The following is a 26170-nucleotide window of genomic DNA, read 5'->3' as shown; positions in this document are numbered from 1 at the left end:
TCACTGAGGAGGCGTCGTCGTAACAAACCACCTTCTTTATTGATCACACACGAACAACACAACATAACACGCGTCTCGTCCACTGTAAACAGATGTGAGTTCCACTGAACCCCTCTTGCTGCAGACTAAGCTGTTCATCGTGACCCTGACACTGAGGATCCTCCCAGGACAGGTCTACAGTTTGAGTGTCTGCTCATTAGTCATTGTGTGCCTCCCAGTTGATATTGATGAAGGTCTTGCTGTCCATGCGGTCGATGTAGAGGACCCCGTTCAGGTGGTCCATCTCGTGCTGGAGGATGCGGGCTGGCCAGCCGCTGGCCTCCCATGTGACAGCTTCACCTTTCTCATTGAGACCTGCAGGATGACAGACAAAAGAAAAAAGGTCAGAAATGAGCAAGAAGCTCTGTGGTAATGAGACGTGGCGGCGCTGCGTACCGGACACCTCCACGGACACGTAGCGTGGAACTGTGGCAGAGAAGCCGGAGACGCTCTCACAGGCCTCCTGAAAGAGCACCGTCCGTCCGTCCAGCACCCGCAGCTGAGGGTTGACAAAGACCCTCAGTGGCTGGACGGAGAGGCCGCGCGCTTCTCTGGATGCAGGTGAACTCTCCTCCAGCATCCTCTCTGGATATTCCAGAGTCAGGATGCGGAGCGGCACCCCAATCTGAGGCGCGCTTAGCCCCACACACTCCAGCCTGCGCATCACTTTCACCAGCGTGTTGATGACCTTTTGGATCTCAGGTCCTGTTACAGCTGCGGGGTCGACAGCCGCCGCCTGCGACCGCAGCACCGGGTCTCCTACTTGGCACACGTGGCTGTACGGAGGACTGGGGCGGGGGATGATCTTGTGTTTCACATACTGAAGATAAGATCGCACCCTGACGCTGCTGGAGTGACAGCGCCTGATGGGTGGGGTGTGTGGGGGTTGAGTGGAAGCTGCAGCTGTGAAGCTCAGAGTTTGGAGACCAGAGGCTCTGAATGCACAGAGCCTGAACCCCGTCCAGGAGAGCCGGAGCAGAGACACAGAGGACGGTGTGTTCATGGTGCAGCTGCAGCGACAAAAGAAGGACGGTGAGAAAATCACATTTAATCAAAATGTAGAACTGCACGCAGTAAATCAATACTGATCAGTGATGTTGGACCTTTATGTCCACCTGCTTACACAATGTTTGAAGAACACTGGTGTCTAAAATATGATGGTAAACAAATAACCAAGGAAGTCAAATCACAACATTTTCTATAGTTTTTGTTCACCTTTTCCCAATTTATTTCCCGTGATGCACCTCGGTTTCAGAACCAAAACAAACATGGCTGCCGCGGGCTGTCTGGAAAGTCTAGTAACTTTGGAAACCGGTAAAAAACATTTTGCATGATACCGTTTACTGATGTTTTCACGTCCTTGTCGTTCAATGAGTCTTTATGGACTGTAGTTATAATTTTGGGTGAGTTAATACTACTGTTTTTCAGTCAAACATTACCGGCTAACCGTCAGTATTAAAACTTACGGTTAGCCGGTGGATGCTAGCTTATCTATTAATGTCTCATATGAACATATTGATGCAGTTTAGCTTTAAACAACATGATGCAAACGCAACCGTAGTTTACATTTACATTTTAAGAGTTCGTCAAACACCGCCTGTCGGAGTAGGTGGGTGGAGTGAAACATGCGCACCCATCAACAGCTACCAGGAGCTGCGAGGCTAAGTCGCGCTAGCACGTTGAAGCAGATTATTTGAAAATTACTGCTAATGTGAGCCAATAGGCGCGCTGCTTCATTATTTAAAGACGTGACATATATGTATAAATAAAGTCATTATATTTTTTACCTTATAGTAAGGTGTGCAGCCCCGTAATAACTGTAACAAAGCACATATTTATCAGGAGGTCAGAGGAAAGAGCGTTCACTGCGCCTGCGTCAAATCACTTCCTGCTCGGTCAACTTCACAATAAAAGTCTACATTACTGTTCTTGTAATGATGCAGACTGTGCTGTGACCAACATTATTATCTCGGGTTATGCATAAGCAAAGGCAGAAAAAAAGAATGAATGAATGAATGTGAGAAGGTTTATGTTGACACTCACGTTTGATCCTGACAGGGAAGCACTTTGCAACGTTTTGAGACCCAGACAGCAGGAGGGGGGGTCGTAGCAAGTCCCCAACTTGCCCGTACATGTTCAGCCGGGAAGGGGGCGTTGTGGATGGGTTATAGTCCCGCTAATAAGCCGGTTCCTCCACAGACAGCTGAGCATCAGATGGACGGAGGAGAGCCGCAGGCTGGATGTTCACAAAACTTCCCCAAGTTGCCAGTGTGGATTATAGAGCATGTTTGGGCTCACAGGATGATGGAAATACAAGAAGGTGGGTTTTTAATAACTCTTTTTATTTGTTTATGATGAAGCACCTGTCTGTGTCTGAGTAGAAAATAATAATCAGTATTATAAAGTGTTATAAATGTTTTGAGGCCAGTCAGTGCATGCGGTAGATGCTGTGTTTTGTTCACAGCTGCAGTGGAATTAACGTGGAGGAGACATGATGGGTACCTGCTTATGTCTCCACAGTGATTGCCCCCTCCAGCTGGCCTGATGTGGACTCCCAGCCTCTGAGCCTTGAGGACTCGTGGAGGCTGCGTGTGGCCTCAGCTCAGGTTTACTCCACTGTGAAAAGCAGGAACGTGGAGCTCTTTGAGAGAGCCGCGAGCTTTCTGGAGACCACTCACAGGCTCCTGCCCAGACTGGTGTCTGCCATAAAACACATGAAGATCATCTTCGGCCTGAAAACCATGGTACAGAAAGAGGCACATGCATTGTTGTTGTTGTTGTTGTTGTTGTTCTTCTTCTTCTTGTTTACTGTCTGTCCTTGCAGGTCATTATGTGGATGCTTAAAGAGTGCAGAGGAATGATTGACATAATGTCCAAAATCAACCAGTTTTTCCCAAGCAAACTCCCTCAGTACCAAGATCAGTGTGTAAGTGTCCAATAAATCAACATGTTTTAGCAATAAATTCACTTAAGAATGATTTTAGTACAGTTTTACTGGGAAACAAGAACTACACAATGTGAAGTTGTCTGTTCCTTGGATACAGAACATGTTAGCATCTTTAAGCTCAATGTTACTGTGTGAAGCTGCACTGTTTCGTTCACTTCTCCATCAGACACTTCCTCAAAGCTCAAAACAGAGCTAGAAGAAGAGGAATCATTTATGGCCATAGACAGCTGGATCTGCTTTTCACACATGTTGATGGTGTTTTCACTTTTGTTTCTTCCACAGAGCCAACATGAAATGTTCCTCATGAGGAAGAACAATCTGGACTTTAAGAATCTGGCACAGTCACTCACTTTGGACAAGCAGAGGCGGGACGAGTACGTTCAGGTTGGTTTTCTTCTGCTGTTTAAATGTGATATTTTTTTGCTGTGTGACAATGAATAGCATCATAGATCAAAGAAACTGAAAATGACCAAGTAGAAATGTATGATTGTAAATGTTACATTTTCACACATACTACAAAATAAAACACACCATGCACTGTGCTGTTACAGCACCGGCAGCTCTGTCAGCATCCACATGTTACCCTGTTAGCCATTTCAGTCAAATCCTGTCCGTATGTTCAACACCAAAGAAAATGTAGCACAGCCTTTACTCCACTGGAACAGCTGCTCTCATATGTATCAACCATCTTAAACCAGGATGGAGTTCAGATCCTGTTCATCTTGTCTGTTCATGCAAACATTAACATGTTTATCTGCAGGGTGTGTGCTGGGACTCATGCTAAATCTCATGATGTTTGAACAGTGCTCTGGTCCGTGGTCACTGTAAGTCCTTTCCTGCCCAGCAGGTTGCGCTGCAGATCGCCATTTAAAACTGAGACCTAACGCACACCAAACACACACAGTGTCCACAAACAGTCGAACACCATGATATAGTTTGCTTCATTTGCAGATCACATCTAAAGTCTGAGTCCTGAGAACAGTGCTTCATCCCTGAAACCCTGAAACATCTGGAACGCACAGCTATTCATATTCACACAAAACAAACAGCATCGTGGCCTAAAGAACTGTGCAACTTTAACTTTAACTGATGGAAGCATCACCTACAGCTGTTGCTTTGAGGAGCTGTGTCCACAGTAGAAGCTCTGAAGCCTGTGTGTGTCTGTCAGAACCAGATGGAGGAGCAGTACGGTGAACGCTACGCTCAGAAAGTGGAGGACAGGCTGCTGCACTACCTCCATCAGCTGGAGGCTACGTTACCAGGAGAAACCTACATTGATAAGGTGTGTGACATGTCGGCTGACTCCAAAAACCTGCCAGGGATAAACATTGTTTATGAGAATCGCTCCACACTGACCTCTAGTGGTCAAACTGTTCACAGGCTTCTTTAATGTACTCTGTGTGTGTGTGTGTGTGTGTACTCAGATACTGAGGAAACAAAGTCCTGAGACTGAAGAGGAGAAGCTGCTGTTGGAGGTGGTGACCTCTGACTCCATCACCATCGCAGCGACTCTGAAGAGGCTGCTGCACTGCGGTAAGAGGCAGAGCCAGACAGACAGCACGTGTACACGTCTGTGCCGTGAACAAATAGACTTTTATTCACTGCACTCCTTTTTAGATTCCTGTATCCTGTAGGAGCAGTTAAACACACAGCACAGCATGCATAAGCAGCACAGCATAAGGTCAGAGACAGTTACAGTGTCCATGTAAGTGCAGATAGAGCTGTGTTATGTGTCCATAATGTGCAACAGAAGACCGAGCAGCCGCCTCGTTACAGTCCTGCTCAGAGAGAGGAGTTAAAGAGTCATAGGGCCTGAGGGCAACCACTCAGTCTGTCTGCGTCTGTGTTCTGCAGCAAACTCTCTGAGTCTGAGGTGAATAAATGGCACATTTTGATTGAGGTATTAAGTTAAAAACACATTAAAAACAGGAAAAATGTTCTTCCTAAACTGTTTCCTTTAACACTGCTTCTATAAATCCTCCGGTCATGCACTTATTATTTGAACCACGTCGCCTCTCTGGTCCTTCAGATGTTTCTTCCTGTCGTCCAGCTGAGTCTGCACCTCCACAGAGAGGAGAGGAACTCTCTCAGCGCTCACAGCCGGTTCTGAGTGGCAGCTGTCAGACAGAGGAGGCGGTGAGGAAGGTGGAGGTAGTGAGCGGTCAAAGTGCGGAGGACGCTGCCTCCTCCCCTCAGTTCTGCTCCAAACACCAGCGATGGGTGGAGTGCATCCTGCGGGAGTGTCCTGACGAGAGCTCAGACGAGCTGCTGTTCAAGGCCAACGTTTCTTCATCCCCTCCTCTGTTCCAGTCCTCCTCATCCTCCTCTTCATCACAGGACCTCACCCCGTCTGACCTCATCCCCCTTCCACCTGATCAGTCACCTCCACAGACCTGCACCCATCCTCAGACAGCAGCCCAGGCACCTGAAGATAAGCGGAGCTCACCTGAAGCTCCACCCTTATCCACCAGGAACGCCCCGCTGCCTGCTCTGCTGTCGCCGGTGGTCCGGCTGGTAGACGTCGCCTCCTGCAGGAGCTACGCCACCTTTAAACCACCAAATCCAAATCCACCCTGTCACACCTCCACTGATCACTGTGCGTCCTCCTCCATCTACCTCCACCCAAAACCAAACACTTCCTCCAAACCTTCACTGAAGAGCAGACATGCTGCGTCCCCACAGGCCTCTACAAGGAACCCTGCAGCAGAGCAGGCCGACCCTGCACCGAGTCTGTCCTCACAGCGCACACCACAAACACACAACAGCGGCCCGTCTCTCTCAGAAACCCTGCTACGCTCCTCAGCGCCCCCTTCTGTCAGGAAGGCGCCCCGCAGAGCTGCGCTGAGGTTATCGCTGCCGAGTACGTCCGTGCTGCTGCAGTCCAAACTGCTGCAGCCGTGTGTGAGCCTCACCAGGCTGAGCGCCGAGGAGTGTCGCCGGGTGACCGAGGAGAGCACCACCGCCAGGCAGTCTGCGGAGCAGGAAGACACAGACTCTTCCTTCGACATAAACACTCTGTACTCCAGCGGGTCTTCAAGCAGCAGCAACGAGGACTTTCAGATCGACCCCGACTACAATCCTGGCTTCAAGAAGAAAAGGCTGCTCTTAGAGTACGAGAACGCACGGATGCTGTGAGGGTGACAGGAAGTCACTGAACACACACGTTTCTGTAATATTCATACGGTTAGAAATCATTTTTACAGCTCCGCTAATCTCACAGGTGCTAAACTTCAGATTTTAATAAGCTGTTGTTAAAACTCATAACAGAGGAACTTTTATAGAACTCGACGGTTTTTATTAAACTGTGACTCAAAGTGTCACATAATTTATATTATGATTTAAATGACGAGTCTTTGCCTGTATTTGGATCAAACAGGAGTTCAACATGCAGCCGAGTGGAGTGTCGTTGAACGGAGCCACGTCGTCTTTCAGCTCGTTGTTTTAGTTTTTAACAGCCTGTTACTGTTTTTCTCGTTTCTTCCATCCAGCTGCTGTCTACAGTAAAAAAGCTCTGATTAAACCACAGCCTTTAGGACTCTTTGGCAGCCAGAAGATCTATTTTAAAGACTTCACACCGAGGAGAAATCATTGCTGTGCTGTAGCTTTTTGTGTCTCTGGTGTGTTTGTGTGTTTGCTGTTGTCTCAGTGACAGAATAAAGAACAGAGTGTCCTGACAGCCCTGTGAGGTGTTTGTTATTTATCTGAGTCCAGACCTGCACCACACAGACAGCCCACTGGGAGCCTGCTCTCCATCATTGGCCTCCTCCATCTCATCACTCAGCCAATCAGCCCAGTGGCACCACATGGCACCAACTGCTACATAACACTGCTCCGAAAGCTATTGAGGAAAATCACCAAGGGTCAGCAGCACCATGCCCTGTTTGCAAGTGTGTATTTGCACAGTGTTGTTGGAGGGAATAGTAAATACTACGTGCCGCCACTGTGCTGGGAGTTAAATGAGGACACAGGACAGTGGCTTTTGACCTGATGACTGATTAGCTAATCTGCCCTTGAAAGGGGCAGAATGTCAAACACAGAACATGAACTGGAACTGTGGCACCAGGACACGAATCTGTTTATTCAGCCACCTTTGTCAGGAACCTCCAGAGTCTGTGGGTCTCCAGAGGTTTAATTTAGGAAACTCAAAGAGAGTCAAAGAGACACACTAGTGAAGGATTGAACCAGGTCTGGACCTGGAGAGTCAGAGGAGACCGTCACTAGAGTCCTGCACGGGAATGGACTGCCAGACTGCAGAGAAGACACATCTAAACCAGACTGAAGTCTGCTGGAGACCACCTGGAGACAGAGCACACAGACTGGAAGTCCTTTGGTCAGATGAAGCTGAACTAGTGTTCTGTGCTCACAGAGATGTTGTCTTCATGTGGAGACAGAAAGGAGAGGCTAGAACCCAAAGAACAGGCTTCATACAGTCAGACATGGTGGTGGCAGTATGATGCTGTGAGGAGGATTCAGTCAGTCTGGACCTGTGGATCCTGTCAGGGTGGAAGAATCATGAAACAAGAAGACCGTCTGAACATCTGAAAGAAACCCTGAAGCAGTCTGCAGTCAGACCGGGTCTGGGTCCTGGTTTTCTCTCCAACATGACAGCAGATGAAGCAAACGTCTCTTCTAGTGAAGAACGACCTCCAGAAGAACAAAGTGTGTAATCATTCTTTCTGCCAGCAGGGGGAGACAGATGTCCAGCACTGTAGCTTTAAGAGTAGTTTGCTCCTGTCCTCTCTCTTCTTGTTTGTGGACAGACGGTCTTGGCAGGATGCTCCAGCTTTATTTAAATGGTACAAAGTTCCACAGAACAAACACTCTGATGGGCCAAGCCTCTGCTAAAAGGGAAAACACCTTAGAGTTCTTTAGTGCAAAGTCTACACATGTTGATGTTTGTTGTTATTAGAGGTGTGTGTGTGTGTCTGTGTCTGTGTCTTGTTATAAAATGAAGGTAGTGGTGTGTTCTGGCTCTCTGTGTGTTTATCTGTTGGATCTCAGGTGTACTCGCTCTGAATGTTTACTTGCTTTTTCCTCGTATTAGTGTTGCATCATTCATGTGATGTTCGCCGCGCTGCGGCTGTAATGGGTGATGTAACATTTCACGGTTTTTAAAGTCAGCGTCTGGATTCTGTTAAGATTAATTAATTAATTAATTTAAGGTTTCTCCTGGTGACAAACCTGTTTGTGGGTCGTGCAGCATGTGTGATGTGAGGATCTGTCAGAAAATCCAACATAATGTAAAATAACACTAAGAAGCAGCGACCTCATGGCAGCAGTCAGAGCATGGCTTCCTCTGAGCGCGCTCTCCCTGGCAGCGTGTTAACCCTTCACGCTGATTTATGAAACACAGTGGGACCCTCATGATGAAGCACCCCACCATGACTCTGCACTTTTCTTAAAGCTGACCCACTAGAGGCCGCACACACAATCACAGCGACCTGATGCACAACATGTGTGTGTCTGTTGACGCTCACACCTACAGCCACTCCAGTTTACAGGGGAACCGTTTGAATATACGGTGCTTTGGTGCTATTACAGCCCCGCTGTGTGTTATTAGTCCCGGAGGACGGCCTCCACCTTCATACGTTAGGGACTGCGGAGCACAGAAAGCAGCCTGTTATGTAAGAAGCAGTGTTCCACGTGTTGTTTGAATGTGACATGTCCATGAAGATTCTCAGTCATCCAGCTCATTCACAAAGGCTGAAGGGAGGCAGCTGTAGAGTCTGCTCCTCCATCAGCTCCATCAGCTCCATCAGTTTGGTAGGAAAACATGGTTTATATGTGGTAAAGGACGTCTAAATGTCTCTATATGTCTCCTTACCTGTGTGGGTCTGACTGACTGTCTGGTTAAAGGACTGTGAGACGTGGGACAGGCTCGGGACCTTTTGTCCTAGCTGGACCCATTTGGTTCGGCACTGTCACCGGACAGAGAACCCAGATTCTACCAGCAGCACCGGTGTTTGTCCACCTGACGTGTTGATTTAACCCAATGTGACCGGTCAGTCTGCAGCCTGATGACATCATCGCCTGTAGTCTGTCATATCCACCATGAATGAGTAACGTTTTGTTTGTGCAGGAGGCACATGGATCCCAGCGACTGTAAACTGCTCACTGTAAATCATTTGGTTAAATATCTATTAGCCCATTAGCACATGAACCTTAGTGACACCCCATGTTTAACCCAGAGGGGTTAATATGACGTCAGCTCAGCAGGCCTCAGCTCCTCGGGAGGCTCTCAGAGTCAGCAGTGTGTTTTTGAGTATAGTCTGATGTTTCCATCAGTAACATGTGACAGGTTAACACAACGCCCCTCCTCATGTAAATTACATGCCCCCCCCCCTTTGATGCGGAGGTATGGAGCTGGTTAATGACGTCAGAGGGGTGTCATGGCACAGCCCTTGGTCTCCACCAATGGAAATAAGGGCAGGGCTCAACACCCATTTTAGGGGAACTTGCTATAAAAGCGGCTTTAATTCATCCCGCATCCTTTACTGTTACATTTGAGGCTGATTAATCTGCTGCTGCTGCTTTCTGGAGGATTTGTGCTGAATTAAAAATGAGGTAAGAAAAAACTTTACAGCCTGTTTATGATGGAGTTTATTAAAAATCTGATATTAACCAACTGAAGAATTAATAAATTACTGATAACAAAAGCACCTTTCATAGACTTTGCACGTACATTAATCACTTTTATGGAAGATGCGTGATTTTAAGCGCGGCGCACTGAAGGTTTGTTCAGCAGCTCTAGGGTTAGGCACAAAAGATGGACACGTGCAATGAAAAAAGACAAATATCTAAATAAATATAAAAAGGAATAAAGAATAAAAAGAGTAAAACTAACAGTGCAAAATAACATTTTTAACGTGACCAGTATAAATATAGGGCTATATGCAGTAATTCATGTTTTAAAGTGCAGAGTGTGTACAGAGGGTTAAATCTGCTGCAGGTCTGCATCAAGTTATCATTTCTGTTTCTGTATTCAGTCATGATTAATTTCACACACTTGATGGATTTAGATATTGTAGTTATTTTATTATATTTTAATTCTGAAGAACTTAATGATGGAAGCTGCGCCATGCGCGCTGCCGCTTATATCCAGTTAGCGCAGATTATTTTTAATCAGTAAAGAATAAAATCGAACATGACTAAAATATGTTGATCTGACTATAATAATAATAATAATAATAATTTGCTGAATATTTGCACGAATTAATAATAATAATTAAACTCACAGCTCAGAGGGAGCCGAGTGTTGACGGTTCTGTCTGCAGGTTATTAATGTGATGCCGCAGCTTGTTAAAGCAGCTGGCTCTGGGTGAAGTGTGATCAGGGTGAGATAAAGGTGCTGTCCGTCCCGGCTCCGCAGCTCCAGGATGGACAACAAGTCTTACTTGGTTCAGATGAATGGGAATGGAGTTCACAGCAAAACCACGGTCAGTGCCAAAAGCCTGAACGGGACCGGAGTCACCGGGAAGGGCTTCCACCACGTCAGCGTGAACGGCAGCCTGTACCCGGCCAAAGCCAAGAGCCGCAGGCAGAGGTGGGAGGTGAAGCCCTCAGAGATGGCCAAGAACACCCTGAACCCCATCAGGGCCATTGTGGACGGCATGAAGCTCACCCCGCACCCGGACAAACCCATGATCGCCCTCTCCATTGGTGGGTCTGCCTTTTCACACAGCCACATCTAATGTCTGTCTGTCTGCCTGCCTGTCTGTCTGCCTCCCTGCCTGTCTGTCTGCCTACCAGCCTGCCTGTCTGTCTGCCTGTCTCCCTGCCTGTCTGCCTGCCTGCCAGCCTGCCTGTCTGTCTGTCTGTCTCTATGCCTGCCTGTCTGTCTGCCTCTCTGTCTGTCTGTCTGTCTGTCTGCCTCTCTGCCTACCTGTCTGTCTGTCTGTCCCCGCTGACTGACTGTCCCTGACTGACTCCTCAGGGGACCCCACCGTGTTCGGGAACCTGCCCACAGATGACGCGGTGCTTCAGGCAATGAAAGACGCCATAGACTCCCAGAAATATAACGGCTACGCTCCTTCTGTCGGTGAGTCTCACTGAGCTGCACAGAGAACACACACACACACATGCGTGGTGGCAGGACACACAGGTGTGTATCTCTGCATGTATGTGTTGTGATATTAACCCTCTGTGTGCACCCTCAGGTTACCTGAAGAGCCGGCAGGCGGTGGCCAACTTTTACAGCTGCCCCGAGGCTCCGCTGGAGGCAGAGGTGAGGCTCCCACACTCTGTGTTCATACATACCTCCCTCCTCTTCCACAGAACAGGACACGCTGCACGCCTGGATGGTGTGGTGGTCATGTCATGTGTGTGCAGCTCACCGGGCCCTCCTTCTCTTACAGGATGTGATTCTGACCAGCGGTTGCAGTCAGGCCATCGACCTGGCTATCGGCGTCCTCTGTAACCCGGGGGACAACATCCTGGTGCCGTGCCCAGGCTTCTCCTTATATAAGACTCTGGCTGTTTCCATGGGCATCGAGGTCAAACTCTACAACCTGCTGGTGAGTCTGGCAAGTAAACGGACACCAGCCCTCAAGTGGCCACAGGGCAAACTGCAGTTTTCAGCACCTCCTTGCCGCCTTGTCGGTAGTGTTCTTGTGTTGGGAACAGTTACTCAGGGTTCTGTGTTGTCATTACATCATCATCATCATCATCATCCTGACGTGCATGTTTGATCCACAGCCGGAGAAGTCGTGGGAGGTGGACCTGCAGCACATGGAGAGCCTGATCAACGAGAGAACGTCCTGCATCATCATCACCAACCCCTCCAACCCATGTGGCTCCGTCTTCACCAAGGAGCACCTGCAGAAGATCCTCAAAGGTGTCACATCCTGCCAGAGCTTTAGCAGGCAAAAATCAAGAGTGGACACACACACACACACATCTCACACACATTCTGTTTCTTTTCCCCAGTGGCCTCCAAACACTGCGTTCCCATCCTGGCTGATGAAATCTACAGCGACATGGTGAGTGCAGAAACCTCTCGGTACAGGGCTGCAGGTGGGCTTGGCTCAGTGTAACACCAGCGAGGCACATTTTTCAGGTTGTGCTTCGTGCGGTGGGATTATTTGCTCTGGCTCTGGGTGGTGGGTTGACAACTCCACATCAGGACAGGGAGGATTAGGGTGGATGGGCGAGAGCCAGGGAGGGTCAGTAAGGGCAAGCAGTGCATGTGGGCCATGGGGGTTGAGCACGTTCAAAAGTTACCACAGGAAGGGGTCAGTGCACAGCCGCACACTTTGACCTGATGGTGGCAGTGTTGCCTCTCTGTTATGGTTAACACAAAGAGTGTGTGTATGTGTGTAGTAACATGCCGCTGCAGCAGCTGGGTGCCAGGTTTAGTGCAGAACAGCATTTGAAGATTTTTAAAATCTAATAAAAGTTTATACTTTGATAAATAATCACGCAACACAACCACACAGGGACAGTAACAGTAAAGAGAAGATAAAACGTTAACTGTTTGCATAGTTTAAAAAATGGTGGTGGTGCTTTATTTAAACCTGATTCTGATTCTGATTGATGGTTCCAATATTCTAACTACAGTCAGTGTTTCATTTCCAAATCTAATGCTGAGGAGTCAGGAGTTAAGAACGACTGTACTCTGAGATATGTGGGTAACAGAAGCATCAGAAGCCGTTTAGAACACAGGTCTGTGCTGAAAAACACTCGGACAGTGTGGACGAGCTGACAATGATCCTGGCTAACCAACACAGGAAGTCGGAGGTTAGCTAATAAAGTGGGCGTTGGTGGTTGAAACGTGTCGTCTTCTGCTGGCTCACATGTTGCAGATTTGCCCCGGTGGGGGTTTCAGTCTGTCCAACATGAGTACACCGTCCTGATCAGTGGAAAACTACTGAAGTGGACGATTCTCTTCTAACCATGTCTGTGCTTTTTATGTAACCTGTCTGAAAGCGTGTGTGTGCGTGCGTGTGTGTTTATTTGTGCACATATTTACATGACCTTCAGTGAGAGTTTGACCAGCACAGACTTTTCTAGACTGACATTGATCCAGTTCGGACTCAGCGTGCAGATTTTAATGTTGGCCCTCTTCATTTATCTCTTCATTTAACCCTTAAACACATGAGACTCTGCCAGCCTCTGACCTTCATCACTGTACATGCTGCAGCTTGTTGTCTTCAGGACAGTCTGGACTCTGCAGATGTTCCATCATTTCATATGATCATAGCTACATGCTCATGCTTTATATCAGCCTCTACGTGAAATAGTTGTGTTTGTACGTGCATCTGTGTCGGCTCTAAGAAGCTGCAGCAGAGATGGAAACATCAGATCCATGATGCAGTGATGTGTTGTGAATGGAAACGTTCAGAGTCGGGGTTGTTGGGTGCATCCACACACACACACACGCTAAATGCAGGCCAAACAGAATGACTTTGCACTTTTGTGGCTGCATGTGTTTGCAATTAATGCATATGTCTGGAGGCCCTTTGGTGGGTGGAGAAGAGCAGGGGGTGTGTTGGTGGTGGGGCCCCCAGTGTTTTGGGGGTTTAACTACCAGCACAGACTGAGTCAGTGGGGCACCGTGCCTCCTGCTGAACACCCTCAGCAGTAAATAATGTTTTAAAGCCTGCGGGGCTGTCTCTGTGCAGGTGGGCAGCATGTATGTGGATTATAAAACCAATCGCTGCTATAACCTGCGCACGCCATCCATAGGAGGAGACTTGTGGCAGACAGCCACAAGCCAAAAAATGGCTTCAAACTGGCGAGTCGCACAGGCACATTTTACATTCATCCCAGACTGGCCAATCAGACGCGGGGCCGTGTCTCGCTCCACGTCACACATACTGTACGGCTGTAATGAGAACCAGTTGTGTGAGAGAGGCATAAAGTTACTGTAACCCCCTCACCGCCCCAGTCTTACAAAACCTATAGATTCCCATAAATGTTTCTTTTAATCCATCCATTGTGCTCCTGCTTTATCATACTGTCATAATAAAACAGGACAGTTACATTCATCATGTTACAGCCCAGTCTGAGAGTAAAGTTAGTCTTTAACCAGCTCTCTGCTCTCTCTCCCTGTCTTCGTTGCTCCTCAGGTTTTCCCAGGCTGCAGCTGTCCTTCTCTGGCCTCTCTCAGCAGCGATGTTCCCATCCTTTCCTGCGGCGGCTTGGCTAAACGCTGGCTGGTCCCAGGTTGGAGGATGGGATGGATCCTCATCCATGACAGGAATAACATATTTGGATCTGAGGTATTCTGTTTAAATGGATGCAATCAAGTATTTGCTGTGTTGTAATTTCCAGTTTGACCTGATGGGGGCAGTGTTGTCTCACTGACCCCTACACATATATACAGAAGTGTGACTTTTTGGCTTATTGTCACAGTAATATGATGCTGCATCACCTTGGTGGCAGCTTTAGTGCAGCTGATGGAGGATCTGTCAGGACATGTCTGACCCATCCTGCCTTCAGGGCAGATTTGCAGCTGGTGAAGCCAGAAAGTCTCACACATAGCGTTGAAGCTGGAGGTGCCTCAGTGCTCCACCCACCACAGGCTGATGTTCCTTCAGCTAGGAGACCTGCAGACATGTCTCTGAAAATGTCCTCACTACTCCATGTCTCCTCTGCAGATCCGACAGGGTCTGGTGAAACTGAGCCAGCGGATTCTGGGAGCCTGCACCGTCGTCCAGGGGGCGCTGGAGAGCATCCTCAACAACACCCCTCAGAGCTTCTACAACAACACCATCAGCTTCCTCAAGGTACAAACTCTTCATACAGTCCACACACACTGTCAGCCACAGCAATATGTGACAGATGTTTCTTCTTCTTCCTCAGTCCAACTCAGAGATTTGTTTCAGCGAGCTGTCCACTGTCCCCGGTCTGACCCCCATCAGGCCCTCAGGAGCCATGTACCTCATGGTCAGTAGCACATGTGTGTGTGTCTGTGTGGTTGTTTTCATTCTTGCCGAGTGGTTTGGAGCAGCTCACCTGTCATTCTGTCATTCTCGGCCTGAATATCTGTGTGCTCATTTGTCCAGGTTGGGATCGACATGGACCACTTCCCAGACTTTAAGAACGATGTGGACTTCACTGAGCGGCTGGTGACCGAGCAGTCTGTCTTCTGTCTGCCCGCTTCAGTAAGAAACTGTTTTTTATTTCACTGTTGATCTTTGCATGGTTAAATGAAACCTGAACATCATCCCCTGTGTCTCCTCCCAGGCGTTTGAGTATCCCAACTTCTTCCGCATCGTGGTGACGGTGCCGGAGGAGATGATGGTGGAGGCCTGCGCTCGGATCAGGGAGTTCTGCCAGCGTTACTACCGGCCCCGCAGCTGCGATAGCAACGACCTGGACCAGTGAGATCCACCGTGGTGTCATGTTTAAATCAGGGCTGCGTTCTAATGTCCATACATATATATATATATACTAATCGGTATGTCAGGATGTTCTGCTACATCCAGCCACATGTTATGGTATGAACAAACCTCTGCCCACAAACAGCTCTGTCACATGGCTGCAGACGCCATTGTGACATATCTCTTATAAAATAAATGTAGCACCCAACACTATTCACAATATTTAAATTAAATGATCAGGAGGGTCAAAGGTCAAGCCGCCATGCTGCGACATTGTTCGAGTACAAACACAGGGAACGTAGCCGTCACCATGACAACGAACAGCTGGTTACCAACATGCCTGATGGTGTAATTTTTGATGTAAACTGTATGTAATGAGCAGACCAAATATTTATATTTTATACAGGCTTTAAACTTATATTAACCTCTTGTAGTGTTTGTGTATTTATGTAATTTGTGAATACCTCTCCTGCTGCTTTTCTGGTGTATTGCATGTTGTTTGCTGTCTGATCCCTGTTCAGAGGAAGTGAAAACATTCAGTATGATATAATCCTCTGTGTTCTTTGCTTCTGTGACTCTGCATGAGCCGCTTATCAGAACTCTGTATATTGTTTGTAAAATTGCATTTATATACTGTACATTTCTGTGTTTTTCCACAATTATTTTGCAGTAGTTTTGTTGATGGTTAACTAATAAAACATTTTGACATGAATGTTATGTGTTGTCTTTCAGCAGTGAAAAAAAAACACAGTTTTAAAGGTGGCTGTGAAGAAGCTAAAGGTTATTTATGTGTTTTACATGTGTATATTGAGCCTACATTCATTTTGTATTTCACAGTTTTCAACAAAAAAGAAAATGGTGGAAATAAATTGAACCCACCAGCACCTCCTCATATATTTAATATATATCTATTTTTAGCCTTTATTCTGTTTTCGTTTTCCTTGTTTGTCAGTATAAACAAAAACGACTTCCGCCTCTGCTATACCACGTGAGCACTGACGTCAGACGTCGCAGAAATAGTTTGTCAGATTTGTTTATGTAACTCAGTGAGGACGTGATGGCGGTCAGGTGAGCTTCTGTTGTAAAACTTGTTTGTGTCTTGTTTAGATGTCCCCACCGCACCCAGAATCACCAAGTCCATGTTCGTGAAGACGTTTAAATTATAAAATTATATATATATATATATATATTATATAAACGATATTGCGGCTCTGGGCTCTGCTATTTGTTGACTAGCTGCTAGCTAGCTAGCTAACTAAAACTGGATAAAAATAGTTAGCCAAACTATATAAAAGTAACCACTGCTTTTTTTTGTAGCAACAAAACTTTTCTCTATAAGATAACTATAAATAATTATAATCTTTAATTAATTCTTTTAAAGTATTTTCTTAACAAAATGATGGCGTATGCACCACATGGTCTTTTTTCCTCAAACTGTCAGCTTCAAATCTGAACATACCAAACAGCTCCATCTTTGTTATCATTGAAGTGCAGGGATCATCTTCTAAATGTCAGAAAACCATATAGAACCATAATATCTATTGCAAAATGGCGGCAAGAATGCTGGAAGGAGTTGGTCTGAGCAGCTCGCCGGCTGGTGGAGGGACCAGTCTCTAGACAGTGAGTCAAACAGCTAGACACACACACATGATATTTTTTCATTTATTCATGGCTAATGGCCCTAAAAAAACCAATCAACCGTATTGCAGCAGTCTCATTAACATGTGAGTCTGTGGATATGTCTGTTTAGCATGTGCTCACATGGGTGCTGGGTGGTGTCCTGTCTGATGTGGGGATGAGTGGTGTAGGGTATATTGCTGCTGTAACAGTGAAATTTTTCAGCTTGGGATGAACACGGTACTTCTATTCTATTCTATTCTATTCTATTCTAATAATTCTCTGTCTTTTAAAGGGGGATGCATCTGATGAGCATTCGATTGTGATGAGAATTTTGTTCAGCAGCTGGTCGGGCAGTAAAACATGATGAAGAAAAAGATGGCTGACTGTCTGCATGTCCAAGCAGAGGTAGGTTTATATCCCTGTGCATGTGGAGAGCTGTTGTTACTGTGACTGTGTAAAGATGGAAAACATGATGAGATATTTAAAAATGAAATTAACATAAAAATATATTTGATTAAATTACATTATGAAGCAGAAATATGAGTTCAAATTAAAGTCCTGTGAAGTTTAGAAAAACAAAATAAAAAGACGACAGTTTGTTCTGATTGATGAACATGTAGTATATTTAGGACTGCATGTGTCCATAGACAGTGGGACATTATCGCCGCCTAATGTTGAAGTGGGAACATTACAGCTGATTTTAAAATGTGTCCTGACTGTGTGTGGGTCTGTTTGTGTGTGTGTGTGTGTGTCAGTGCCACTATGAGGAGAGTGACCTTTGCACCAAGCTCCTCGACACATACTGAGTATTTACACATAAATACTTCATGGGGGAAGGTACTGCACGCTGTCCAATAATTAACTTGTCCACTGATAAGACAGGAAGAAAGTAGACAGGCGGGGACGAAGAAGGGAGTGAGGCAGAGAGGACAGAACGTAAACTCAGCAGAGAAAAAGGAAGGAGGTTGATTCAGCAGAAGGAAAAGAGGAAGAGGAAAGCACAGGGTTTGAGTGTGAACAGAGCTTCTCTTTTTAATCGTTTGTCACAGTTTAATGGACTCTGTGGAGGACACACAGGCGGCCCGGACCTTAGACCTGAATGACGGCAGGCGGATGCCAGTTCTGGGTCTGGGGACATGGAAGGTAGCTTTTTATGCAGATGTTAGACTTTGAGGGTATTTATGTGAAGTAAATGTGCTGCAGACCTCTTGTTTAAACTGCTCCACCTGTTGCAGTCCTCCCATCTGCCTCGGACCTCGGTGCAGGGTGCTGTGGAGGCAGCCATTGCGGCTGGATACCGGCACATAGACACAGCCTACAGCTACAAGAATGAGGTGGACATCGGCAAGGCGCTGCGCTCCAAGATGCAGCAGGGCATCATCCGGCGTGAGGACATGTTCATCGTCAGCAAGGTGGGAGAGCAGCAGGGCCAACATGGAAGCTGCATCTTCATCTCATAATATGTTTATTGTGGCTCTTCTTCACAGCTGTGGAGCACACATCATGCTCCAGAGGACATCCCTGTGTGCCTGCATACGTCCCTGAAGGATCTCCAGCTGGACTACCTGGACCTGTACCTCGTCCATTTTCCTGTTGGTCTAAAGGTGAAGCATCAACATCCAAAACTCAATTCACATTTTACACAATAAGTGCCCAGCATAATTAAAACAAATGAATATGGAAACTCCTGCTTTTTGCCTGCTGTTTGATTCTGTGCTGGCAGCTGAACAGGATCCTTGTTTTTGCTCCTAAAAAGTTGTCGATGGATGTGAGGGACCTGAAGAGTTAAAAGTTTCCTCTTAGGAAGTGGAAAGAGTCACACACACCATCCTTCCTTCCTTAATAACAGCGTTTGAGTCCTCACAACATTCACACAAACAGGAAAGTCTGAGCCATCAGAGAACGCCAGCAGCAGCCCGTCCAGCACGCACAGACATGGCGGCTCATCAGCTCACAGAGCTGGATGCAGTTATGTTCACATGATGTTGTCATCTCTGTGTGTTTGACGGCTGGTTTTACATTTCTGTGCAGAAAGTGGGTGATGAACTGTTCCCAAAGAAGGATGGAGAGACTCTGACCTCTGACATAGACTATGTGGATGTCTGGAGGGTATGAACACATGCTGTCTGTTTAAAAGACAACTACAATGAAAACTGATGATTGAAATAATGTGCAATAATATGTTTTAATAACTTTTTACATTCCATGAAATATCGCATTGATAGATATATTTTTTATTGATCCCTGAGGGGACACCCAGGATCTTCAGAGTTCCCTCTGCATGTGCATGTCTTTTCTAGGGGATGGAGGTCCTCCAGGCCTCGGGGAAGGTGAGGAGCATCGGTGTGTCCAACTTCAGCATCCTGCAGCTGGAGAGACTGCTGGCTCTGTGCAGGGTTCCTCCTGCTGTCAATCAGGTGCAGCATGTTCACATGTGACACACATACACCCATACAGAGTGTGCTTCATCCTCATTTCATCCACATCAGCAGCGACGTCTTCTTTTCCTAACCTCAGGACAGCTCTTCAGTGTGGCTCCTCTCTGGAGGGGCTGCTGGGAGTTCTGCCTCACGTTGTGTTTGTTTGACATCCACAGGTGGAGCTTCATCCTTACCTGGTTCAGACAGAGATGATCAACTTCTGTAAATCAAAGAACATCGCTCTGACGGCCTACAGCCCCTTCGGCTCGCCTGCGAGACCCCCTGAACTGTAAGGCGTCCTCTCAGATCTACACTCACTGAGTCTGATCCACTGATCCCAGCACGCCTCGGTGTGACTGTCTCTAACAGCATTGTTTATGTTTTTTGTTACATTTAAAGATGGTGCTCATCTTCTGCCTCTAAGTTTCGGTTTTGACTTCCTTTTTTGTCTCTTTTTCTAGTCATTTGTGTGTCATGTCTTTTTGTGTGCTTGTCTTTTGGTTCTCAGGTCATTTTGCATCTGTCTGTTGTGTGTTTGTTTGTGGCTATTCTGCAGTTTTGTGTTGATTTTCCAGATCACTTTTTATCTGTGTTCTTTTGTGTGTCTCCTTCATGTTTGTTCCTCTTTGCAGACAATTGTGCATTCGTCTATGCAGCTCTGTGTCCTTGTAGTCTGCTTCTCATGCTGGTCACCGTGGGACTCCTTGCAGACATTGTCCATGTAGCGGACCCTACAACTAGCATTTGTTAAAATGTCTGTTGTGTTAATTTTGCCTGTTATCAGCTTTCTTTGTTTTCTGAAGGTTAATTCTGTGTTTTTGTGTCTTTGCCGATCTGTTGTGTGTCTGTCTGCACACCTTTCTCAGTGAAAGCCTTGCCGCTTTGTTTCCTGTGTATAAAAACTGCTGCTCTCTTGTGTCGCAGGTTCAGAGGAGACACTGACCCACATAAACTCCTGGAGGACCCGGTGGTTGCAGATGTAGCCCGGAGGCATAGACGCAGCTCTGCACAGGTCTGTGTGTGTGTACTCTGTGTGTGTGTACTCTGTGTGTGTGTGTGTGTTGTGTTAGTAACTGTGATGTTCTGCCAGGTGTTGCTGAGGTATCATGTGCAGCAGGGGATTGCAGTCATCCCAAAGAGTGACAAATCTCATCACCTCATTGAAAACACAAAGGTACAGACTCATCACACCCGCTCAGGCCTTACTGAGCGTGCTTTTATTACTTCTGTGAATGTTTTCTCCATGGATGAATGAGCAGATCACCTGCCCTCACATCCTTTCAGCAGAGACTGAAATCTGTCTGTTTCACTGCAGATCTTTGACTTCTGTCTGACTGAAGAAGACATGGTGGCTCTGAGAGGTCTGGACCGAGGGTGGCGTGCCGACGTAGTGGATGAGTCAGTCTGCACTCAGCTGCTGTAGTCTACAGGCTGCTGCTTTCTAAGTGACGACTTCTTTTCTGTTTTTCAGACTCAAGTCTCACCCGTACTACCCCTTCGAATGAGGCGCCCAGGACAGGAGGCAGGTCTGACACTGAACCTTCACCACACTGTTTACCAATCAAATGTGAATGCAAAGAGCCGGACAAACAATTATTCCAAGATGTGCTCTCTCTGTTTTTCTAATGTTTTTGATTATTTTTAAATAAAGACACAACCAACCAACAGTCCTGAAGCACTTCTTACTTTAATACAACACACGTCATTTCTTAACACACAGTACTCGGTGAAGTTGTGCTTTTGTGTAACAGGCTGCAGAGGGATCCACTTCTGCAGCTGGTTTGTGTCTCTGTGTTTGTTTTTGTTGCACCTCTCATCAGGTGAAGAACAGGCATGGTCTGACCTTCAACACATGTGAGTGTGCCCAGTCAGCCTCCAAGGCCGATAGAAGAGCAGTGTGAGTGTCACTTCGACAGGCACACAGCTCTGGTTAACTCTGTTTATCGCTCTTCTTGTCCTGCAGAGAACTGATCTGTCTCAGTCCGTCACCCTCTCCTGTTATGTGGGGCGTAACCTTCCTTTTGTCCCTCGTCCCGTCTTCTTCTCTGGTGACGGTGTTGATGGTGAGGGCTTCAAGGTGCACACACATGCCGAGGCCCCTGCGGTCCGTTTAGGCAGGTCAGGCCCTTTGGTCCATGAGCCTGTGACGGGGTTGTACACCTGAGTGGATCTGGAGAACGCCATGTTCTCCCAGCTGTAGCCCCCAAGTACATAGATCCTCCCTGACCAGACCGCAAGCCCCCCCTCACTGTTGGGCAGCAGCAGCGGTGCCACCCGGGTCCACTGGCCGCTGCGTGGGTCGTAGGATTCCACCTGCAGGATGTCGAAGCGCTCCGTGGTTTCCTCGTGGTCGTTGCTGCCTCCAATGGCGTAGATAAGGTGGTTCAGTGAGGCCATGCAGTGCCAGCCCCGGGCCAGAGACATGGGCTGACGTTCCACCCACACGTCACCGTCCCGAGAGGGATCATAGCTCAGGACGTCTCTACGGTACGGGCCAATCTGATAGTCATGACCCCCTGAGATGTAGACGACGCCACAGTGAACCGTCCCAGCATGGCCGTAAGTGGACCTGCAACAGAAAGAATTCAGGATGACACCCGGGACATCATCTGTTCTCTGTCCTCAGTTGCAGTTTTTTATGACTCCAAACACCAACTGTCACGTCACAGAAAGCGCAGCGTACTGTCCGCTGCATACCTGGGCAGTCCTGCCACGTAGGACCAGCAGTCCTCGGTGGGACAGTACACCTCCACAGAGGACAACGCTCCGGTGTCATTCCTCCCTCCCACGGCTATCAGACGGTCTCCCACTGCACCCAGGTAAAAGTCCACCCGCCGCTGGTTCATCGGAGCACCCTGAGAAACATCACACTGTCACTAAAAGACAACTGGAAGTGACATCATCAAGCAGCTGGATGGACACTCTACCCAGGTCCACAGGTTGTGGCGGGGGTCATATCTGTACAGCACGTTACTGGCTGCGTCTCCACCGTTGTCCCTGGTAGAGCTGCCACCGGCGGCGAAGATGAAGCCTCCCAGCACTGCCAGGCAGTGGTGGCTCCGCTGGGCCGGCAGCTCCGTCTCCACCTCCCAACTTCCTGTTTCATGATTCAGCCAGCAAACACTGGCAATCAGCTCCTCCCCGCGCTCAAACACCTCACAGAGTCAAGATAGGACGGCGCCATGAGCTTCTGTTTCTGTCCGACAGAAAAACACTGACTGCAAGTCTCAAGTCCTTCTTACCTCTCCTCCAAGGAGCAGCAGCCGCTCCACGCCTCCCCTCACCGAGGTGCGTCCGGTCTGCAGGAGCGGCTGAGCGCTGGGCCTGGCATGGTACCCCAGCGCCTCCTCCACTAGGGACTCGCAGCCAGCCTCTGCCGGCAGCAGCGCTCTCAGCGCCGGCAGCACCCGGCTCACAAGGTCTCCCACCGGCATCAGAGGGAAGCGGATGTGCGACAGCAGCTGCCTGGCGTGGGCGGTCCGCTCCGACATCTGACTGAGCCATTGCAGGGAGGCCTGGAGGAGCGCCTGCTCACTGTCATGCTGAACCTGAGGATGGAGAGAGGAGCTCAGAGGTTAATAATGATGTTCCATCTCTCTGCATACAGACAGGCTGGACACTTCACCTGGCCGCTGGACAGGTAGGAGGAGAGCTTGTGGAAAGGGATGTTGCGAAGGAAATCAGGGGTGAAGGACAGCGTGGCGAAGCGGGCGAGGATGAAGTGGTCGATGAAGGTGTCGAGTCGCTCCAGACTGTAGAGAAGAGCCAGTTCCTGTAGGTACAGGTAGTTATCCTCGCTCACCTCCTGTTCCAGGTACTGGCAGCAGAAATCTACCACTCGCCACACCTAAACAGCACATCACCATCATTAACGCTGTTTCATGGTGTCGGTGAAGTTGTTGCTGTGATGCTTGAATTAAACGTTTAGCATCGCACAGCTGATCTTCTTTTGTTTCCGTTTTTTTAACCATGGAGTTTAGATTGTGTGAGTCTCACCTGCAGGAGGTGTGCAGCTTCCAGCACGTGGTCAATGTTCCCCCCATCCAGCAGCAGCTCTGCACCATACAGGAAGTCCACCACAGCTTTCAGACCAATGTGGGACATCCCGACCAGCTCCACCTGCAGACAGGAGGAGCCCAACAGGTACATTTTATGATAGTCTGCATCCCTGCAGCAACACAGGCCTCTCTAGGTTTTCCTCTGTACCTCCTGCTGGTGCGCCTCCTTCATGCCCAGGGTGAACATGGCATGGAAGTACGGGCTGGAGACGGCCAGCAGGGCCCGGTGAGCAGGGACCCGCTGGTCATCAGCCACCAGCACCACATCACAGAACCGGCTGTGCTGCCGCTGCTCATTGAGGCCCTGCAGGACCTCTGCAGCCTGATCCACCCAGCGGAAAACCTGCTGACACAACACACCCACGACAAGTCTGTTACAGGCTGTGATCTCTGGCTAATGCGTCCTGTTTCCTGTTCCCTGTTCCTGAAAATCATATTTGTGTTTAATTGTTCCTGTTCCTGAAAATCATATTTATGTTTAATAGTGTCATCTGTCACAACTGACATGAAATTTAGTCAAATACACACACAGACCTTGGAGGATTCACTGATCCGATAGGGCCGACGTGCCCGGCTCGCTTTGTCCATTATGGTCCCTTAGGCAGGCGTCATCTGAAGAACACACAGACACACAAAGCTGCTTCATTTAGGAACAACTGGCTGAGACAATAAAACCTCTACCAATCATCTCCAGGGATCAATTCATTATCCACCAATATTATAATAAACCAATCATTTACTTCAAATCAACAGTCTAAGGGAACATAGAACAGTTCTGCTGCTGCCAGAAAACCAACGTAGACACACGTCTGACTGCATTTGAGGGACTTTATAGTGGAACACTATAAAATAATGTGTACACACTGAGCTGTAGCTCTCTTAATACGACAAAGAGGCCGAGGACGTACAGATCTGAGCAGAGTTTAAAAACCTTTAACAATAATCAATCAACTGGGCTTCTGTTACATCTGAACGAGTGTCAGCTGTTCTCCGGCAGCAGCATTTCTCCTTTAGCTCGTTTAACACAAAAACACGAAACGTCCTCACGTTACGATCAAATCGTTTTTCAGCCGCAAACCTACCGACAAACGTTACATTTTAACGGCAATACACCGTTCGTTAGACCACAGATTCAGCTGCGCCCGGTAGCTCTCCGTCAGCTAGCTTAGCTACACGCTAACAACAAATGCTCTTCCGGTTAGGGATTTCAGAATAAGGGACTCCGCTTCTGATATTTCCGCAACCTCAATAACATGATTGTTTTATTTTAAGATTGTAATATAGTTTTGTCTTCGTCATGTTTTAAAATGTTTATTAAAATACAACACTTCTGTTGGAGTAAATAGAGTATATTGATTATTTATAATTTGGTTTTTCTACACAAAACGTTTTCCTTATATCGTGTTATTGGATGACATTTACTGTAGGTAGGCATGTATCAATAATCCTGTAGATTAATCAATAATATCAGCCCAGAAATATTTTTTTTTTTTACAATTAAATACCGTCCTTTATTAAGTCCCACATAACAATGGTCCATTTTATTTTGAAGTCAAAACCTGTCAACCGGATGTTTATATTGACATCAACTGGTTTTCTAAGCTGAGCACATTCAAGAGTCACATGTCATCGAGTGTTTTAAACACACTGAACTGTGACACCATCAGTAATGTTAAACAACAAGCCTGTGACATCAGCTGTGGTACCGGAACATATAAACATGAATCAAAGTATGAAAAATAACAGATGGAAATAAGAGGCGATGATCAAGACAACCCCTATAAAGGAGAGGTTCTGCAGGTGCTGACCACGGACCATTTCTCTGCTCTCATTCTTTCTGCCTGATGTTTGATCACTTTTGCATTTTGTCAGTGCTCTCAGCCCTAGAGGTAGCATGAGGCGGTGTCTACAACCACAGTGCAGCTCATCCAGGATGGCTCATCAAAGAGAGCTGTGGCAAGAAGGTTTGCTGTGTTACTCCTCCTTTGTGCAAGGAGGAGCAGGGGGGAGCCAGAGCCCTGCAACATGACCTCCAGCAGGCCACTAATATATATGTTTCTGCTCAGACTGTCAGAAACAGGCTCCATGAGGGTGGTATGAGGGCCGACGTCCACAAGTGGGGCTTGTGCTTACAGCCCAATGCCGTGCAGGGTAATTGGCAGATTCACCATCTGCGCCCTGTGCTCTTCACGGATGGGAGCAGGTTCACACTGAGCACATGTGACAGACAGAGTCTGGAGACGCCGTGGAGAACGTTCTGCTGCCTGCAACATCCTCCAGCATGACCGGTTTGGTGGTGGTTCAGTGATGGTGTGGGGAGGCATTTTATTGGAGGCACAGCCCTCCATGTGCTAGCCAGAGGTACCCTGACTGCCATCAGGTACCAGGATTAGATCCTCAGACCCATTGTGAGACCGCATGCTGGTGCATGTGGGCCCTGGGTTCCTTCTAATGATGAGGCCTCATGTGGCTGAAGTGTTTTCAGCAGTTTCTGCATGATGAAGGCATTGATGCTATGGACTGGCCTGCCCGTTCCCCAGACCTGAATCCAATCCAGCACATCTGGGACATCACGTCTCGAACCATCCACCAACGCCACGTTGCACCACAGACTGTCCAGGAGTTGACTGATGCTCTAATCCAGGTCTGGGAGGAGATCCCTCAGGAAAACACCAGCTGCCTCATCAGGAGCGTGCCCAGGCGTTGTAGGGAGGTCATACAGGCACATGGAGGCCACACACACTACTGAGCCTCATTCTGACT

At 47.6% G+C, this 26170-nt stretch overlaps 5 protein-coding genes across 7 annotated transcripts; 3 read left to right on the top strand and 2 right to left on the bottom strand.

Moving 5' to 3' along the window:
- Positions 1–17: 17 nt before the first annotated feature.
- On the bottom strand, positions 18–1931 carry pdf (peptide deformylase, mitochondrial). Its single transcript, XM_028430892.1, has 3 exons — positions 1827–1931; positions 436–1049; positions 18–354 (listed from the first exon to the last, which is right to left on the bottom strand). Exons 2-3 carry the CDS (start codon positions 1040–1042, stop codon positions 197–199), a joined length of 765 nt encoding a protein of 254 aa, XP_028286693.1. The 5' UTR covers positions 1043–1049; positions 1827–1931; the 3' UTR covers positions 18–196.
- LOC114451908 (uncharacterized) lies at positions 943–6555 on the top strand. Of its 2 annotated transcripts, none has more exons than XM_028430887.1 (8): positions 943–1071; positions 2239–2359; positions 2560–2783; positions 2864–2965; positions 3269–3370; positions 4155–4268; positions 4411–4519; positions 5016–6555. In XM_028430887.1, exons 2-8 carry the CDS (start codon positions 2254–2256, stop codon positions 6119–6121), a joined length of 1863 nt encoding a protein of 620 aa, XP_028286688.1. In that variant the 5' UTR covers positions 943–1071; positions 2239–2253; the 3' UTR covers positions 6122–6555. The 2 variants fall into 2 exon arrangements, with proteins under 2 accessions (XP_028286688.1, XP_028286689.1); XM_028430888.1 differs by lacking the exon at positions 943–1071 and adding an exon at positions 1292–1353.
- A 2866-nt stretch (positions 6556–9421) lies between these two features.
- tat (tyrosine aminotransferase) lies at positions 9422–16021 on the top strand. Its single transcript, XM_028430967.1, has 12 exons — positions 9422–9550; positions 10356–10645; positions 10920–11024; positions 11143–11210; positions 11341–11499; positions 11681–11819; positions 11912–11964; positions 14053–14205; positions 14584–14712; positions 14789–14872; positions 14992–15090; positions 15173–16021. Exons 1-12 carry the CDS (start codon positions 9546–9548, stop codon positions 15311–15313), a joined length of 1425 nt encoding a protein of 474 aa, XP_028286768.1. The 5' UTR covers positions 9422–9545; the 3' UTR covers positions 15314–16021.
- A 1703-nt stretch (positions 16022–17724) lies between these two features.
- Positions 17725–21016, top strand: LOC114451517 (aldose reductase-related protein 2). Its single transcript, XM_028430168.1, has 10 exons — positions 17725–18072; positions 18165–18341; positions 18417–18533; positions 18961–19038; positions 19230–19346; positions 19526–19638; positions 20274–20361; positions 20440–20523; positions 20665–20747; positions 20821–21016. Exons 1-10 carry the CDS (start codon positions 17983–17985, stop codon positions 20852–20854), a joined length of 981 nt encoding a protein of 326 aa, XP_028285969.1. The 5' UTR covers positions 17725–17982; the 3' UTR covers positions 20855–21016.
- Position 21017: 1 nt separating this feature from the next.
- klhl36 (kelch-like family member 36) lies at positions 21018–24603 on the bottom strand. Of its 2 annotated transcripts, none has more exons than XM_028430166.1 (9): positions 24490–24603; positions 23942–24019; positions 23556–23753; positions 23346–23468; positions 22975–23196; positions 22592–22897; positions 22277–22504; positions 22047–22204; positions 21018–21918 (listed from the first exon to the last, which is right to left on the bottom strand). In XM_028430166.1, exons 2-9 carry the CDS (start codon positions 23993–23995, stop codon positions 21348–21350), a joined length of 1860 nt encoding a protein of 619 aa, XP_028285967.1. In that variant the 5' UTR covers positions 23996–24019; positions 24490–24603; the 3' UTR covers positions 21018–21347. The 2 variants fall into 2 exon arrangements, with proteins under 2 accessions (XP_028285967.1, XP_028285968.1); XM_028430167.1 differs by having other exon boundaries at positions 23556–23750.
- Between the last annotated feature and the right edge of the window lie 1567 nt (positions 24604–26170).

Source organism: Parambassis ranga, chromosome 19 (assembly GCF_900634625.1).
Source record: "Parambassis ranga chromosome 19, fParRan2.1, whole genome shotgun sequence".
Classification (NCBI taxonomy): domain Eukaryota; kingdom Metazoa; phylum Chordata; class Actinopteri; family Ambassidae; genus Parambassis; species Parambassis ranga.
The sequence above is the reverse complement of the archived record's forward strand: the minus strand, read 5'-3'. Positions and strand labels throughout refer to the sequence as shown.